Below are 18,793 nucleotides of genomic sequence, written 5' to 3'. Positions count from 1 at the left end.
GTGTACCTTCCCTCTCTGCTTATTACAAACTGTAAACCACACCTTCCCCTATCCTGACTCTCTCCCCTGCCTTCAGCTCCTGAGTCACTTCACGCTCCAGGTTTTCTTTCTTCTCTTCCGGTGGCTTTTTTAGTTACCTTTAAGGGCTACTCTTGCAGAAGTCAGGGGTCATCTTGGATTCTCCCTTTGCCGTCTATATCCAGTTTTTCACCACAGTCATCAGGGTTGTCTCGTGAGTATTTCTCAGGTCCCTTCATGACCAATGGCCTCACTGGGATGCTAACGCTCCTCACCAGCCTCTGAGGTGCTCATCCTCCTACCAGCCTTCCTTCTTTTAGCCCATCTTCCACACTGTCATGAAAGTCGTCCCTCTAAAATTTAAATCTAAGTAGAATGTACCTTCCATCCTAAAATCCTCCAGTGTCACCACTTCCTTCTAGTGGACCATGGGCAGGACATGCAAGAGCTTCAGTACCTGGCTTCTCAGTGAATGCCACAGGCCTTCAGCCACCTTCCCGAACACACCTCTGTACTCTGACATCCTGACTTCTCTGCTTGGAAACTTTCATTTTCTTCTTTCTCTGGCAATTCTAGCTTATCCTTCAGCATCTCAGCTGTGTCCCGTTCTCTGGGAAGGCTTTCTGGAAACCCTCAGGCTGAGAAGGTGGTCCCTCTGAGTTCCCACAGTTCCCTTAGCAACTCCCTCCTGAGACCCTTGGGAGAGGTACATCCTATTCGTTTGTTTGCTGTCAGGAGGCTGTGAGAGCAAAGATCTACTTTTAATTGCCACAGTCCTAGATTCTGGGTCAGTCTGCCTGTGGTGCTCATGACTGTTAAATTAATAAACTCTTAAAGAGGGAAGAATACTTACCGGAGATATAGCCAATTGTAAGATTGTCCCATTCTTAATGTCACTTCGAGTCTGGAAAGCAAAGAAAAAAAAAGACAAAAAACAATGAAGATACTATATCAAAATAGCATAAGCAACCAGAACCGACAGGAACTTCTGGTCATCTTTAAAGTCTAGTCAGTTCTCCTTCCCACAGGTTCCACATCCATGGATAACTGGAACAATAGAAATTCTGAACAGTGGGATTTTTTTCCTTGTCATTATTTTCTAAACAGCATAGTATACATCTATTCACAGTGTTGCCTTTGTATTAAGTATTATAAGTCATCTACAGATGATTTCAAGTATGAGTGGTATGGCCAGGTATGGTGGCATGTGTCTATAATTCCAGCTCCTTGGGAAGCTGATGAAGAAGAATCACAAATTTGAGGCCAGCTTGAGCAACTTAGTGAGACCCAATCTTAAAATAAAAAGTAAAAAGGGCTGAGCATATGGTTCAGTGGCAAAGCATCCCTGGATTGGATCCCTTATATTGGGAAAAAAAAAAAAAAGTATGAGGGGATTACCTAGTCATATGCAAATACGGTGCCTTCTGAGCATCCACAGGTTTCAATATCCCTGAGGTCCTAGAATCAGTCCCTTGTGGATACTGAGGGATGAATTTAACTGACACTGATGCTTTTCAGCCCGACTCTCTCCTCTTGCTTGTTCCTTCTGAGAGCCTCTTCAAGCACCCTGGGCTCTCAGAAGTCAAATTCACTTTTTCCCAGTCACTGGAGGAGAGCAGGACTGGCGCTGTCTCTTTTACCCAGGGAATAACGCTTTACCCAAGAAATGGAGCTACCTGGATGTTAAGACCTGCACTGCTTCAGTCATCCCTGTACTAACCTGTTCCGTGATGTAGAGCTGGGGACCATCTGCATATCGCAGGGTGTAGTACTCTGGGTTTGGCAACGACCACCTACACAAAAGAAAATGGCGTATCTTACTTGGTCATTCCTTTGGGCCTATCCAGAAGCTGCAAATAAATAACTTTCAATAGAGTTGCTTAAGGGATTAGGTGTCTTGTTTGGATCACAGTGGAATTAAAACAAAGCTTTAGGTTGAGGGGTTGAAAATAACCTCCTCCACCTTTGGTAAAGGGTAGTATCACAAAAGAAGTGCACACCACTGAGGGTGGGCCTTAGACCCTTCCAGGACTTCCATGGAACACTCCTGCACTTGGGAGAGCAAATGAAGATTCACAGCAGCCTCAAGGAAGCCTCATCAAGCACTCTTTCTTGGTAAGACAAGACAGCCCAAGAGCCCACACAAGGGACTGCCAACTGGATACCCTGAAAAGTCCCTTTAGACTTGGTGCTCTTTAGGCTTTTAACTTACCCATCACAAACCTCCTTAATGATGGATGCTAGGGGCCGTTTCTGAAAGAAAAAGAGAGAGAGGGAGATCCTTTACCAGCAATCATGTGCTAGTTGTGCCAGGCTCTGAGAGGAGCTGCCAAGCAGGACCAGGTTGGGGTGCGGGAATAATTTCCTGACAGCTTTTGTTGAGGAGAAAGCCTCTTCCAAACTGTGATCCACTTCCTTGTGGGGCCAGGGGGAAAGCTCAGTCTTCCTGTTGCGTCCTTACCCTTTAGGCCTAAAGACTCCCTCTGCCACACACCCCCAGATCCCTTTACTTGCAGCGCTGCGTCTCATTTCTGGAGCATACCTGGTCAATTTCAAGGAGCTGGGCATTAGCACCTGGCCACTCGATGGCCACTTTGACGATGTCAGATGGTGGTGGCATCGTTCCCAGTGGGCCCTACTTCTCTAAGACACACACACAGACACGGCTGCCTGGGGAGAAAGAACAGGGAAGAAGGAAAAAGTAAGAGTATGCCTTCATTTTCATTCTTGTTATCTATTTTGGAGATACCGTCTGAAGTCACATATGGAACTACTTGGTTTGAATTTTTCTAGATCATACCAAAGCTCTCCTTGGGCCTTTGTCTCTTCAGATTAAATCAGCAAAAGAACTGGGACAAACCTATTTACCACCTACGGTTCAGCCAGTAGCACTATCTGTCAATGTGACACTTCAGTTGAAGGGTCAAGAGGATTTGGTGGTAGAAGAGCAAATTTTCCACAAATTCCTGTCTTGGGACCTCGGGATAGAAAAGCACATGCTCCAAGACAGACCAGAACAGACAGGCTCCTATTGGTCGAGTGGTTGGCTGAAGAAGCCAGGCTACTTCTGTTCAGCAGCATCCTGGAAAGACCCCAGTTCAGAAGGGCCCAACCACATACTCTCTGGTCTCCTTCCTACTTATTGCCATTACTTAATTGCCACTCCATTCCCCTCAAAGGACACAATGTGGCACCTCCTCTGTGTGGGATGATGCAGAGTTCAGAAAATGGGGAAGAGAACTGGGACAGGAAATGCTATTTTAGTCCCTACTGCCAAGGGCAAGGGCTGCTGAGGGCTTAGGCGCAGGGAAGCGGGAAGGATGCTTTCACACAAAGGCCCTTCTATGGGAGGACAAAGCTTTGGAAGTACCTCTGACCCCCCCTCCCCCACTTCTCTCTAAAATAAAGGAAAATAAATCATTTTGAGCAAGTCTGGGAGATGGGCCCATGTGACTGGTATCCTAGGCAACTCTGATCGCTTAGTGGTATTCTAAGCAGTAGCTAGAATCTCTCTCCAAGGTCTGACGAAGGGAAGCCTTGGCTGATGGATTATTTCAATGTATATTTACACTGCCTGCCTACAGATTCAGGAGAGGCCGCTCTCTTAATGAAAAAGACCTTTCTGCATCTCAAGGTTGAGCCACTCACCCGCATTTCATGCCTCACTAATGGGGACCACCCGCCTCTCCTGGTACATGCAGCATAGATGTTGCTAAGCTGTTATTCATGTGGGCTATCAATTTTTCAGCCCAAACAGATGATGGTTCTCACAGCCTGGCACCTACAAATCTCCCTGGTGAAAAGGGGGTAAAACCCCATTCCCTACATACCTACAGGCTTCAGAAAGATGGAGGCTTTCACAACCATTTCCTGATCAGGGTGGGCTACTTCAGAAGCCAGATGTCATATCAGCATTTCCAAGACTTGGCCATGTCAAATAAGTGGTTTTCAGAATGCTTTCGTTTATTTTGTTGAGTGTTCCCCGTAGCCCATGCAGTAGGCAGAATAGGGCTATTATCCCCATTTGAAGATGATGAAAGAAAAGCTCAGAGTTCTGTTCAGCCAAGAACACCCAGTTAGTAAGTGGCGAAGGAGAGACAGAACTTGAGAGCTGACTTGGCCAGGGCTCGTCCTCCTCCCCTCAGCAGGCCTGAATTCCTGTTCACTGTGAATCAAGGCTAAAGGTTTTGAAATGGGCTGACATGATGGCCCCCAAAGCTTCCACAACTTCTGCAGCTCCACGCAGACTTTTCATGTGGATTTATGTGCCTAACACACAACACACCTCTAAAAACAAACTGACTCATTAGTGTAACTTCCAGCTGAAAGGCTCTGCTCCAAAGCCAGGGCAAGGCAGGAAGTTCTCACGCTAGGTGTGGTGCTGGGACTCTGGGTGCTGCAGGTGGGCTCCTAAGCTTACTGTCCATCTGCTGTAATTGGGTGGCAGGACTATACAGTAGTGAGGTCATTTCTACAAACTGAGATATAATTACATACAATAAAATGTCACATGCTTAAGAATATGTGTGTGTGTTTACACATATACATAGTAGAAACACAACTACCTCCAATAAGATACTGGACATTTCATTACCCCCCAAAATACTCTGGAACCTCCTTCTTGTCCTTTCAAAGGCCACCTCTTCCTGGTTTCCATCACCATAGAAGAGTGGTGCCTGTTTCTATACGTCACATATGCCTTGTACAGCATGGCTTTTTAGACCATTTGTTACTTAGTTTGGTTTCTTCTTTTAAAAATAAGTAGACAGGGTAGGAATAGAGAGCACTAGGCTGGGATGACTCTCCGCTGAGGAAAGCAACTGGATTTACAGCCCCAGGACTTGGGACCTAATCCTAGTTCCCTCACACTGCGTTCAGGTCCCTTTACCCAAGACTCCATTTTCTTCTGCAGCAGCAGAACTGTAGTTCTCTAGTGTAGAACTAAAGCATTTCTCAAGTGCTCCGGAGTCTAAGTCCATGATTGTAAAGCAGAACTTAAAAAATCCAAATGAAGATACCATTGTAAAGTCCTTAACCAAAAAAATAAAAATAAAAGTGAAACTCCTAATTTAAGAAACTGCATATTTTTAAAAACTCCTTTCTGAATTCTATCTCTGGAGAAAAATAAGCTAAAGCTCAGTACTTTACAGATATACTTTCTCCTTGGTCCCATATGACATTCCCTGGGATGTCTCATCATTTGTTAAAGCTAGCACTGAATGGTTCTTAGCAGTTCTGAAAACTCACACCCATGTTAAGTCAGAGATCTGCAACAACCCAGATTACCCAAAAGATATTAATAAGCTCCCATTCTCCCAGAAACCCCAGGCAGCCTACCTGGGCTGCACGACACTATCCCTAGCCCTGCCACAGCTGCTGGGACTAAAGAGTTGGAAAAAGCCCTTCCAGATTCCATGGCTATACTTCCTATGCTTGGGCTACCTGATATTCCTGACATTCTATCATCACAACTCCTTAAATTAAGCTAGTCTGTGTTTCTGTTTGCTGCAACTAAAAAGGCGAAGAGCAAGACTGACCCCAAGCTCTGAAGAATTCTGAAGTGGAGGTAAGAAAATAGAGCAACATCACTAGCATAAGATAATGACACTGAGTACGCACCTAATTAACACTAAACTGATGAGAGCAAAACCCACTTTGATAAGTCTGGCTTGTTGCAAACAGATCAGTTATACGGTGACTTTGAAGTACTCATATTATAGCATTTTATAGTTGATCTCACAAGAACCCTGGAAAACATTCCTATTTTACAGGTGAGGCAAACAAAGTTCAGAGGGGTTGAGAAATTCCTTGTCAATGTATCTCCTTTCATGCCCTCCTCCAAAGAAACCAAACAGTCCATCATAAAAGAACTGGGTCTCAAGGTTAGGCCCTGGCACCACAGTTCTCTACACAGTAGTACTTCCTTTGATGATGACACTAGCTAGGTAACAATTACACAATGCTCAGCACTGCTCTAAGGGCTGTACATATATTGATTCACTTAATCCATGATGCACCCTGTATGGTGTGTTGTTATCTCCGCCATACAGACAGAAAAGTGAAGTAGCATTTTGAGGGTCACATTGTTAGTTAAGTGGCACAGCCAGAATCTGATCCCGGTGGTCTGGTGTTTTTGGAAAGTCATGTGAAAGCAGAGAGCTTTGTACCTAATCCGCAGCAGGTACTCTATAGAGACTTCTGGTTTGTGTATCTAAAGTTAAAGCACAATGATGCTAAGAGACCTGTATGATAAGGGTTCTCTGTTGCAGCAGAAAGGTCCTTGATGGCCTAAAAACATTACTTCATGCAGTGCTCAGTCTGCAATCTGGTCAGCCTTTTCCCTGGACCACCTGCGATTTCTACAGGCAGGCCATGTTCTCTTCGGTACCTCTGCACATTTTCTTCCTTCACTGACTACCAGAGATGCCCCTAGCCAAGCTTCAAAGTCCAGCTCAGATGGTACCTTCTCTTTGTAACATCCTTAGCTTTCTCTACCTTTCTCAGCAAAGCTAAATAGGATAGGGGCCTCTGTCCCTGCTTCTGCGAACAGCCCTGTAACACTCAACAAGACATGGACATAGCTCTCCTGTTCTCTAGCTCTTCCTCCATGTCAGGTATAGCTGGGTGGTCTCATGAACTAGCATGGCACCTGGTGAACAGTGAAGGTGCACAAACACAATGGCTCCTAGGAAACAGGTCTGCTTCCCAAGGGAAAGAATGGCAGGAAATGTTCAAGTAGTTCTACTCTTGTACCTCTGTGTCCCACTGCCTTCCAGCTGGCAGGGAACAGACAGAGGTGAGTGATGGGAGCATGAGGTAAAGGGAATAATTCTGTAAAGTGGGTCCACTGTGCTGAACCCCACATAAAAAAAAAACAATTTACCTGCAGCCCTGTCTAGTTTAAGTTAACAGGATATGTTACATTTCTTTGCAAATAATCTGCAGGAGAAATGCAGGCCCAAAATGCCAGGTAAAAAGAATACAGGTTATCGTGAAGGGGAGACTTATGTGATCCTTACACAAACCAGATTCCAGAATTCAGGGATTTAAAGATAATTCCCATTAACCATAAAATCTGTAAGAACAGGTTCCAATCAGAACTGATCAGCATGGGCCAAAGTGATCTAGAGTTGTCATGCACAGCAGGGTCTTGAAAGCCTGATGTCATCCTGCTGTCAATCAAAAATCAAGAGGTAAACCTGGGTAGAACTTTCTGGAAACTTCCCTGGGACCCCCAATAAAAGAGGAGGGCAGGACAGGCATGTCACCCTTCTCCTCTGAGAGCGTCCCCCTTTCCCCTTTCCTATCTATCCCTTCTAATAAACTCATGCCTATTAGTCTGAGTGACGGGTCTCAAGTCTTTCTGGCATGATTTTAAGTATACGAGTGAAGGGGACCTTTGCAGCTGCTTCAGTTTTGCAGAAGGCCCACACCTTATAACACAACCACACAGTATTTCCATGTTTATAATTTTGTTTTATGTTTTCTAACATTAGAACAAATTTTACTTGAGAATCAGTCTTAGCACCTCTGACTTTGTTAAAACAAAGAGGGAAATATCTTCTGCTTTTCTCTCTATGGAAATCTTAGGAGGTATGAGAATAGAGTAATATTTCTCAGATAATTAATATTCCTAGGATAAAGGGTTTCCTTGTAGGGAATCCTTCAAGCACGTGCTTGCTTACTCTTTTCATTTTCATTTTATAAAGGAAGTGGAAATTAGGTCGAAGCAATTCAATAACATTGCAAAATTCTCAGGATTATAAATAGCCTCTCATTCCACCACTCAGCAGGACTGTAGTTCAATAGCAAATGGCCAGGATTTCACAGCTCTTCTCCCTCCCACCCTCTTTATTTATTTATTTGTTTGTTTTATGCTAGGGATTCAACCCAGGGACTCAAATGCCAGGCAAGCCCTCAATCACTAAGCTGTACGCCCAGTTCCCTCCCCACCCCTCCCGTTTAAAGCATTACATAAATAAAGATGACTTGGAAAGTTAAAAAGACCACAAAACAAGAGGCTGAGCTGAAGATGAGTCTACTGTGAGGTATGAGGATAAAGCTCTGCTTTTCAACAAAGTTGGGGAGACAGACAATAAGAACAGCAGTGTCTCCAGTGGAGCCATCTCTAAGCAGCTTCTGGAAAGTGAGCTTATAAAATCAGCACCATTACAAAAGGTCCCAGGGGCTTTATCAATCACCCCTATAGTGACTGCTTCATAGAACTGGAACTGCCAGAAGGTTGGAGAGCCTATCTTTGGGGAGGAAGTGAAAGATGATCTCCTCCCAGAGAAGGAATTCTGGATGAAGGATGCCAGAAGGCTTCCAGCTCCTCTCCCTCCCCCACTCCCTTAAGGGTAAGGATGATGAGTGCTTTTTGTTCTGTTCTTTGGCTTGTGATTCAGTGGGGGAGGCATGGGTGAGTTTGGTTTATGTTTCCTGCAACAGAATACAACTTCACCAGGAAGGCAACTGGAGGTCACACCCTATTTTCTAATCAAGAACACAATCTCAGTAGAGGCTTCCCCTCTGCAATCTTCTCATCTGACAAGTGACTCAACTTCCCTTAGTCCACACACTGCATGAGCACAATGTGCCGAGGTGCAGAGGGGGATTCCAGGTCAGAGACTCAGGTCCTGACACCACTGCTAGAAATCCAGGGAAGAACCGCCACACCACAGGCAGCTGAGGGTCTCCTTTGTATTGATGTGAACTCAGGACTCACCTGATATGGTTAAAAACCACTGACCTGCACAGAGAAAAGTGTGGAGAGAAGGTTGTGTGAACCAAATACTGTGTGGCTTCACCCCCAACTCCTACCCTAAGAGCCCCCACAGCTCCTCTCCTCCTGCAGACCGTTCCTGTAACACTCCCAAGCTTAGAGAATAGTGCTGAGGCTCAGGACAGCATCCAACTTACTCCAGTTTCACCACACCTTTGGGGTGACACTAGCTTTCAGACTCACCCTCGCAGACACCAAGTCCGTCTCACCAGGCCACCTGTCCCTCAAACACCATGTTCTTCTAGGCTGGACCTTTATAGTGCTGAGTTCCCTCTGCCTTGTTCTGCTGGCAACATCTTGCCCAGCCTTCCAGGCCCCACTCAGGTACCACTCTTCCTTGTGGCTTCCTGACCCTTTTACCTCAGGGACAGCTACCTGCACCCTCATCTGTGCATCAGTCCTCCATACAGCCCTTCACTGGGCCCATTACTGTGATTCTCTATGTGCAGTCTTCCCTAGCTACTAAAACTGGATCTGTATGCCAGCAGCGGGGGCATCTCTGGGGCTAGTACCAATGCAGAAGCACCCCTCTAGCCCAGACCCCTGACTTAGAATTTGCCAACACCACCCCAGTGTTGGAATGTCTGGGAAGCAGACCGTAGACTAGTGGTAAGTCAGGCACAGTGGTGCACCCTGTAATCCCAGCTTCTTGGAAGCTAAGGCAATAGGATTGCAAGTTCAAGGCCAGCCTGGTCAACTTAAAGTGATCCTGTCTCAAAATCAAAAAAGGGGGGATGGCAAGAAGTAGCTCAGTGACAGAGCCCTTGCCTAGCACGTGGGAAGCTCGGGTTCAAACCCTAGTACATACCAAAAACAAAAATAAAACAATCCCCCAAAACTTCCCCAGATGATTTTAATGGGTCCCAGGATTGAAACCATGCTCCAGGAAGATGAGCAACCTGAGGGCAAGACTCTGAAGCCTGTATCTACTCCCCACTAAACCGTCCCCTGAGCCTTTAACACAGTACGCTACATACAGCTGTGTCCACAGAATTCCATACCACAAATATCCTCTGTGCTCTCCCCAGACCTAACTGCCTTTAGAACACTACTGATAGGGTTATCCATTATCTAGGCCTTTCCGAATCCTTAACTACAATAACTGAAAGTTTAGAAGGGATTTGTAGACTACTTGCCTCCACTTTTGGAAATAAGAGGAAACAGAAACCAAGACAGAAATACAGGTGAACTTTAAGAAAACGTTTTCTTCCAGGCACCGTAGCACACACCGGTAATCCCAGGGGCTCAGGAGTCTGAGGCAGGAGGATCATGAGTTCAAAGCCAGCCTCAGCAACTTAGCAAGGCCTGTCTCAAAATAAAATATTTTTAAGGGTGGGGGAGTGGTTGGGAGTGTGGCTCAGGGGTTAAGTGTCCCTTGGGTTCAATCCTCCATACAAAAAAACCCTGTTTCCTGATGAATGTAGTGGTACAAACTTGTAATCCCATTTACTGTGGAGGCTGAGACAGGAGAATCACAAGTTTGAGGCCAGACTTAGCAACTTAGCAACACCCTATCTCAAAATAAAACAAAAAGGTCTGGGGATATAACTCAGTGGTTTGTTTGTTTGTTTAATGGTACTGGTTCAATCCCCAGTACCATAAACAAACAAACAAACAAAAACGGGAGAGAAAAACTTTTCCCTTCAATAAATTACCATGGTTGCACAAGGAGATGAAGCCTGAGTAGGGAGAGGAAGTGGGAGGCTGAGAAGAGGCCTGGGTTATGACTGAAATCCCAGGCTGTGAGTCCAACTCCTTTAATAGTGACCATAACAACACAGCACTGTTCTCATAAAATTAGGCCAAGCCCTCTAATTTTATAAGGGAGGGAAGTAAGGGACAGAGCCACTGGCAAGGCCACATCACACCACCAGTTAGAGACAAAAGAAGACCTAGGCCCCCACTCCTGGTTCAGTCCTCCCTCTGCAGCACAGCTTTGCCATAAACACAAGCCTCTCTGGATGGGCTCTACACGTAGGGGCTGGACTAGATGTTTTCGAGGTTTCTACCAATGCTTGAATTGTGAGGCAATGCAGGTTAATGCTAAGGCGCTTGTGTTCTGGAATGGAACAGACCTGGATTAACAACTTCCTTATCTGTAAAATGGGAATGAGAACCAAACCTACCTTTCAAAGTTGTGTGACCATTCAACAGGAAAACATATATAAAGCATTGAGCATAATATCTAGCAGAATTCTAGCTGTGTGAACTTGAAGAAAAAATAAAAACTGTAACCATGTTTCCCCAGCATAAAAACAAACAAGCAAACAAACAAACCCACTGCCAGATTGTGACAAAACTAGAGAAGGTATATGATGGCAATCAGGGAGAAAAATCAGTCTAAAAGGCAAGGCATCTGTAGATGTTGTTGTTATTATCATTATTATTATTCCTAGTGGAAGAACCTTTTATTTTTATTTCAGTTCCAGAGCAGAGGCCAATACAATGCCTGACACACAATTGGAGATGAAAAAACATCTTCTAGTGAGTCAAATTAAAGCAGAATGCCTAATGGGGTTCTAAAGTCAAACGTTTTAAGCAGTCAGACAGGTAAGAAGATAAACCAACAAACAGCCTTCATATCGGAATTGAGTAAACTATAAGGAACTGCCCTGACTAGAAGAGTTCAAATTCAATTTGTGCTTAAAAATACATCATGCAGCTTAGCCACACAACCACTTTGTAGCCTCTAGCAAATCAGATTCTGGAGCTGCACATCATTTAGTTATTTGATGTGATCCAGTCTCGCCCTTCTAAGTAGAAATGTAAGCATCTTGAAGATGAAGGCTGCGACTTTCACTGTCTAGTCATCATTGGCCTGGAACAGTGCTGGCCTCATGGTAGATACTCAATAAGCAACCGCTGAACTCAGACTGTAAACTTAAGCCTAGTATTCTCAGCACCTCTGAAATGGTACAAGGTGTAGGTTTTCTACCCAGCTCCCGGGGTCGGGCTATTAGTGCAGCTGGGCAAGGTATGGTGACTGAGTTAGAGGACTGCCTTGCAGGGTATTTTTCTTCAATTGTATCAACTGTACATACTTCTAAGCCACCAAGGCAGGTGCTGCTAATACATCCAGATACCTTACCTTGGTATAGAATGAGCTAGAGTATGCTATATACTGGTGCCATTGTTTCTAAGAAGTTTGGTTCCCACTTCCTGTACCTCATAACTTCCTTGGCACTACCACGAGGTATAAAAAGAGTAACTAGACTCAATATGGAGGTCCTGGTCCTGGCTCCTCCATTCACAAACTCTGCGATGATCCCTGGCAGATAACAACTTTTAGGAGCTATATTCTTTTTTTTTAAATCAGTAAAATGAAGATACAAATAGTTCCCTCAAAATATTCTGGAGGGAATAAAACACTATGAGGTATATAAAGTGTCTGGCACTATACAGCACAATGTAGCAGCCACTAGCTATGGAACACTTGGGAAGTGGCCACTACAAAGTGAGATGGGCTATCCTAAGCATAAAATGCATGCCAGAGTTTAAAAATTAAGTACAAAAAAGTAAAATATCCCGTCAACACTATTTAATATGGATCACATGTTGCAATACTAACATTTTGGAATATATTAGGTTAAGTAAAATATTATTATTAAAATTAATTGAACTTGTTTCTTTTAACTTCTTTTTTAATGTTGAAACCAGAAAATTTTGAGCATGTGATATGAATTATTTTCTATTGGACAGCATCACTTCAGCATCCAGCCTCCTACACAAAAAGTATTCCAAAGTTGGTTTCCATTTCCCACAGGTAGACGTCAGGGACCACAATCCACACCCCCTTCTTCAATATATCTAAGCCCTGCACTCATTTATTTAGTAAATATCTAGAGTGCCTTAAGGGCACCAAGGGCAAAACCCAACATTGTCTTCTTCCTTGTGGGCCTTACTATCTGGTAGGACAGACAGACATTAATACTTTCTTAAATAAATGTAAAACTGCAGTTGGGCAAGTGTTGTGAAAGAGAACACAGGGTTTTCAAAGCGGGGCACTGACTCATGGAGTCAGGGACCAGGGACGCCTCCTCGGGGGAAGTGATACTTGAGGGAAAATTTGGAGGATGAACAGTTTACTAGACTCCAGACCAGGGAGAAGGGACACTCAGAGAAAGCCCCAGAGGACACCAAGAGCTGCCAGGAACAGAAAAAAGGCCTGTGCGGGGACGGTACTGGGACACGGGGGGGACTGGGGAGAGACGGAGCCAGATCTCCAGGGCCTGGGCGGGGGCCCAGTGCTGACCCTGCGAGGGTGGGTGGGAAGCCGGCCCGCCTCAAGCCAAGGGTCCGACCTGATCTGCATTTCGAAACAAATCCCCCCGGGCCCGACGCGAGGCCGACGGGAACCGGGGCTGTGGGCAGACCCGTCGGTCACTGCAACTGTCCGCCAAGAGGGGCCTGAACTGCGGGGGATCCGAGGGGAGAGTGGATGGGTGGGAGCCGGCAGGATGGACCGGGCGGGGTGATGCACCAGGGAGCGGCGAGGCCGAGCAGACCCGGGCTTCCGAGCGCTCCACCGGCCCCAACGCTCCCGGGCGCCTTCCAGTCCCCGCGCGTCCCCTCCCCCGGCCTCCCCCTCCCCGGGCTCCCACCCTCCGCCCTCCGAGCGCTGCCCGGCCCAGCCCCGGCTCCCCGCGCCGGCCCGCCCTCTTTCCAACCCGGCGACCCCTCCCCGGCGAGGCCAGCGGTCCCTCCCGCCCGGCTGGCCCTACTGGGCCGCGACCCCGAGAGGCCTGAGGAGCCGGCAGGGTCCAGCCCAGGCCCGCCCTCTCCAACCCCTCAGCCCCCGGGGCAGAAGCAGGCCGCAGCCCCGAACCCCGTTTCCGGACCCGCCTCTCCTCCGTGCGTCCCTCCGGCCGGCTCCTCCCGGCAGTCCGCGCACACGGACCCCGGGCGCACCCCCCTCACTCACCAGGGCGCAGACCTAGGCCCAGCTCCCGCGCCCGGGTCCCGCCGCCGCGGGTCCTTCGGCCTCCGCCCGCCCCGCCTTCTTGGGACTCCGCCCCTCGCAAGCCGGCCCGGGCTTCTATTGCTCCGTTTCGCAGTCACGCTGAGCTCTCTTCCTTCAATTGGAATGCTTGTCTGTCACTCAATAAGGGGCGGGTCTAGCTGCCGGCGCGGGAGTGAAGGAACGCCGACAGTCCCCGCCCCCCAGCCAAGGCCTCTTAAAGAAACAGGTCTCCTTTCTTCGGCAGGCTCTCTGGTCTGGAGGAACGTGATTTCCCAGCAAACGCCAAGAGGTAGACTCCCCCCACCAACTTTTTTTTCCTTCCTTCTTCTTCTTCTTCTTCTTTTTTTTTTTTGTGCACATCCCAAGAATGGAGAAAGAGGCTCTGATTCCTTGTGACACATCAAGGGTTGTGAGGACTAAGCTGTTTTCTGGTGGCACTCAGTTCTGTGCCCAGTGGGCACGTGACACACTCTCAACAGTGGGGATAACTGGTTTGGAGAACTGAGTGGGAGGTGACAGTCGTGTCAGCGGCAGTGAGCAGCCGCGGCTCACTACCGAGATGGAGCTAATTATACCGGCACCCAGGGCTGACCGTGGGCGCTGAGCAGAGGCAGAGGGGTACAGCTCAGCTGTACTGTTGGTAGGGATCCGGGGGAGGTGGCATTCGTCACCGCACCTGCGAATCGGAGCAAGGCCGGGCACTTCGCCAAGGACTCTCTCCTGCTACGTCCCACAGTGCTCGCTGCAATCCCGTAGGGTGGAGAGTGCGCTGATCCCTTGTTACAGATGAGGACACTGTGGCCAAAGAGGGTCAACATTCACAGCTGGAGATGCGCAGCCCCTCCCTGTTTGAGTCCGACGTTTATACTTCACTTATTTCCTCTCACAATCCTGGGAGATAGGCATTTTATTGTGCAGAAACCCATACTCAGCAAGGGGACTAAATAATGACCACCATTTATATGGCACTTTACAGTCTGTGAAACAGTTCCTAATGCGTTGTTTCGCTGGATCCTCTAAACACCTTGGAACTGAGGTTGATTTTTATTAGCTCTGTTTTACTGGTGAATAAAGTGATGCTCGGGAGGCCAAGGCTCAGCCATTACTAACTTTCAAACTTCCCTTTAGGTCCAGGTCCGACATACGTGTGGCCACAAGTCTCCATCATGTCTGCTCAGTTGCTGTGGGGGGACACGCACACACATACACACACACACACACACACACACACACGGCTGTGTTCCAATGAGACTTTATTAAATAAAGCAGGGGATGACTTGGGACAGTGGTTCGTCCACACCTGATCTGTAGCACTTTGCTGGATACCCAAGCCTTTCAAAGACATTGGTTTGTGGAAGCTTCACAACAACCTTATTGTTATTATTACTTTATTGCTCATTATTAGTGCATTATTATATTAATGATGTTGTTATCACACTTATTTTAAAAAGAAGGAATCTAAGGCTTGGCAAGATTAAGGATAATCTGAGGTCAGCCCAGAAGCCAGACTCAAACCGGACTTTCCTCTGCCTCCCATCCTGTTCTGTGAGCTTCCACGAACATTCCACCTGATCCAGCCCATGTCCTTCCTGCCACTTCAAAATATGACAGGCCATGTCTTGGCCTTCCTTGGCCCCTAAGCTTCTCAGTGGCATTCCCCCATCTCTCTGCCTTCCTGGTTTCCTCCAGTCCACGAACATCCCTCAACCCCCACAACACTTAACTCAGCAGCCTTTATTCAGAATAGAATCTTCTGGAAAGTAGGCTTCATGGGAGCAAGGACTGCCTCGGAGATGGCTAGCTATCCACCAAAGTCCCTTCTCCCCTCCTTCCAGGGCCCCATGGCTACCCAGGTTGTGTTTCCCAGGTGCAGAGGCCGGGAAGGTCTGGTGGGTAACTAGTTCTTGCAGGTGGGGTGATGCGGGAACCTTGGGCCAGGGTCTGAACTCAGCGGGCTGCCTCCACCCTGCCCTTTCTCCTCTCCAGGCGAACCCAGCCCTGACCACATGATGAGGAGGACAATGAGGAGGACGATGTGCAGGGGGAGGACAGAGTCACGGCACAGAGGGTACCAGGGTCCCCAATGATCACCTGGGGCCGAAAGCTCCCTACCGCCCTGCAACGCTCATTTCATATTTTAATATGAAAAAGAAATAATCTTTGCTCTTTGAGACACGAGTATTTTGGAAGGAGGAGGGGGGACCCTGTTTTCACTCCTACCATTTTGTGTCCTGGGTGCCTCCCTTGCCCCACCCCAGTCCCGGACCTCACCTTTATCCAAGGGTCACTTCGGTTTTACAATTCTTTGTCTCCCCTCTGCTATGCCCATTGCTGGTCCTTTGATCCTGCCCCTTAGTCTTAGGAACCAATTCTGGCTCCTTTACAAATGAGGAGTTCACGGGCAGGCCGGGGGTAACTGATGGTGGTGACGGGAAGTTGGAGAATCAGCCTTAGGAAAGGACAGAGAACACAGATGCTTTGGGAGTTTAGGTGGCCAAAACATACCAGTCTCCTCCCTTTCTCCCTTTTTATTTTATTTCAAGACAGGGTCGCTCTAAATTTCCCAGGCAACTCAAACTCATCACACTCCCACCGAATGCCCAGAGTAGCTGGCTTCCTCTCTCCCCTCCCTGATCAGAGTCCAAGTCATTGGAACAAGAGTCTGACGGACCAAATTTAGGTGACAAGTCTTCCCTTTGGCTAAGAAGGGCAGCTCCTGGATTGACAACTCTGCTAACATTGCATGTGCACCAGTGAAGAGCTCCAGATCCTTCCACCTCCACCCCAGCTGCTACTACTGTGCAGTTGCGGCCAGGAGCCCTGTTCTCGGGCTGGGATCTAGTAGGAGGAATACCCGAAGCTGAATGTCAGTTACATGATCCCAGCTCGGTGTGTGGCATATGGTGGAGCATGGCAGTCAGGATCCTGAACTTTGTGATCCTGCACACCTCTCCGCCACTTATCAGCTCTGTGTCCTTGGGTAAGTTACCAGATCCCTCTGACTCTCAGTATAATGGGGAAAATAACAGTTCTAACCTTAACGGGTTATCGAGAGAATTAGAAGAGATATGGTAAATAAACGAAACAAAAGGTATGTCCAACACATAATAAGTGCTCAACAAATTAAGTCTAAAAGTTTTCAGTAAGTATTTATTTTGGGAGTGAAGTATTTATAGTATTTTGAGTTCCCCTAAAATGATATCTGAAACCGGAACTGGTAGAAATACCCTCCCAGTTCTCTAATCCATGTGACGATCCACATTTATGAGGTTTGTCACCCCTTTGTGAGTTCACTTCCCTCCCTGCCTACTAGAAGCCCAGCTCAGGGCCGGCCTAATCACTCCCTTCTCATCTTCCTCAACTCCCACGCTCTCTTCTCCTCTTTATCGAGGTGATGCTGCCTCCAACAAATCTTCCTTGACTCCTAAAGCCCGCCACCACCGTTCCCTTCTCTTAACTGCTCTGTGTCCTCCTAGCAGTTGACGTCACATCGCTGTCTTGTTTTCTGACTTCTGCATTAGTTTTTTTAATTTAAAGAGAGTGAGAGAGGGGGGGGGAGAGAGAGAGAGAGAGAGAGAATTTTTAATATTTATTTTTTTAGTTCTCGGCAGACACAACATCTTTGTTGGTATGTGGTGCTGAGGATCGAACCCGGGTCGCACGCATGCCAGGCGAGCGCGCTACCGCTTGAGCCACATCCCCAGCCCCTCTGCATTAGTTTTAAGCCTTGTGACAGCAGAGACCCCAACTGTCTTGTCCATAACTATATCCTCAGCACCTGAGCATGCCTGGCACATGATGTGTGCTCAATATCTTGTTTATTACATCTTTGGATAAATGAATAAAAATAAGCCACGGGTAACCAGAAAGTCTCTAGGGCTTAGGACTTGACTAATGTCTGAACTTTTCTAAACACTCATATAGGTTAAGTCTGTGCCTTCTCACATACAATTATCGTCAAAAAAACCAATTCCTGCCAAAACAGGAGAAGGAATTCTGGTATGGTAGGTCTTAAATGTCAAAATTCACATTTGTCTTCTAAAAGAAGCAGAATCAGCATTTATTGTGAATCTACTATGCATCAAGACTTACACTGGAGACTGTTACATACATTATACTTAGAACAGCCAACTTTCAATGGATATGAGTGTACCATTTTACAGATGAGTAAGACTGAGGTTTAGAATTGCAAAGAAACTTGCTTAGACCACACAGCCTGTCTGGTACTCAAATCAGTGTGACTCAAAGGGTATGTCTTTCTCTTTATACTACCCAATGGAACAACATACTGTGGCATTTCATCCTTGGATTCGCTCCTCCTCCTCCTCCTCCTCCTCCTCCTCCTCCTCCCCTCCTCCTCCTCCTCCTCCTCCTCCTCCTCCCCTCCTCTTCCTCCTCCTCCTCCTCCTCCTCCCCTCCTCTTCCTCCTCCTCCTCCTCCTCCTCCCCTCCTCCTCCTCCTCCTCCTCCTCCTCCTCCCCTCCTCTTCCTCCTCCTCCCCTCCTCCTCCTCCTCCTCCTCCTCCTTCTCCCCTCCTCCTCCTCCTCCTCCCCTCCTCCTCCTCCTCCTCCTCCTTCTCCTCCTCAGGGCTGTGGATTGAGCCCAGGACCTCACACATGTTAGGCAAGCTCTCCATCGCTGAACTATGTCCCCAGCCCTTTTTGCACACTTTCCAAGCACGGATACAGATAAGACTAAGTGCTCAGGTCTTTCTGCAACTTACCTCACTTGATCCTGTGAAGCATAAACTGCTGTCATTCTTATGTTAGGGCTGGGGAGCCTGAGGCACAGGCTGTTCAGACATTTGCCTTGGGTTATTCATTGAGCCGCCGAGCCAGTACTCAAGTCCAGTTCTGTCTAACTCCAGGCCTGTGTCCATTCTGCAACATCACTCTGTCTCCCTTAAGACAACTCTCTGCCTCCGATGGAAAGAGAAGAAAAATGGCTAAATCAGGGGAATAAAGTATTATTAAGAAAATTCATGGTGACTTGGTTCTGTAAGCGGGAAGCAAAGGGCAGGAGGCAGACAGCCAG

General features: G+C 47.3%; 1 protein-coding gene and 1 long non-coding RNA gene across 7 annotated transcripts in view; one reads left to right on the top strand and one right to left on the bottom strand.

Annotated features, from left to right (window-relative positions):
* The window catches only part of Elmo2 (engulfment and cell motility 2), a 39,470-nt gene extending 25,643 nt beyond the window's left edge, over positions 1-13,827 (bottom strand). For 3 of the 6 annotated variants that reach the window (XM_021726351.3, XM_040275114.2, XM_040275116.2), the window contains exons 1-5: positions 13,722-13,825; positions 2,561-2,688; positions 2,231-2,271; positions 1,739-1,811; positions 872-922 (exon numbers count right to left, since the gene is read on the bottom strand). In XM_021726351.3, coding sequence (XP_021582026.1) covers positions 872-922; positions 1,739-1,811; positions 2,231-2,271; positions 2,561-2,638 — 243 coding nt within the window. In that variant the 5' untranslated portion in view covers positions 2,639-2,688; positions 13,722-13,825. Of the gene's footprint in view, positions 1-871; positions 923-1,738; positions 1,812-2,230; positions 2,272-2,560; positions 2,689-13,721 lie in introns of all 6 variants that reach the window. The other 3 variants (XM_040275117.2, XM_040275115.2, XM_078052046.1) reach the window with 3 other exon arrangements.
* Positions 13,828-13,872: 45 nt separating this feature from the next.
* On the top strand, positions 13,873-15,931 carry LOC120886352 (uncharacterized). Its single transcript, XR_005729315.2, has 2 exons — positions 13,873-14,049; positions 15,747-15,931. It is a non-coding gene; the product is annotated as an uncharacterized LOC120886352 (long non-coding RNA).
* Positions 15,932-18,793: the final 2,862 nt, after the last annotated feature.

The sequence above is a fragment of the Ictidomys tridecemlineatus genome, chromosome 5 (assembly GCF_052094955.1).
Source record: "Ictidomys tridecemlineatus isolate mIctTri1 chromosome 5, mIctTri1.hap1, whole genome shotgun sequence".
NCBI lineage: Eukaryota > Metazoa > Chordata > Mammalia > Rodentia > Sciuridae > Ictidomys > Ictidomys tridecemlineatus.
This window is presented reverse-complemented; position numbering and strand designations above follow the sequence as displayed.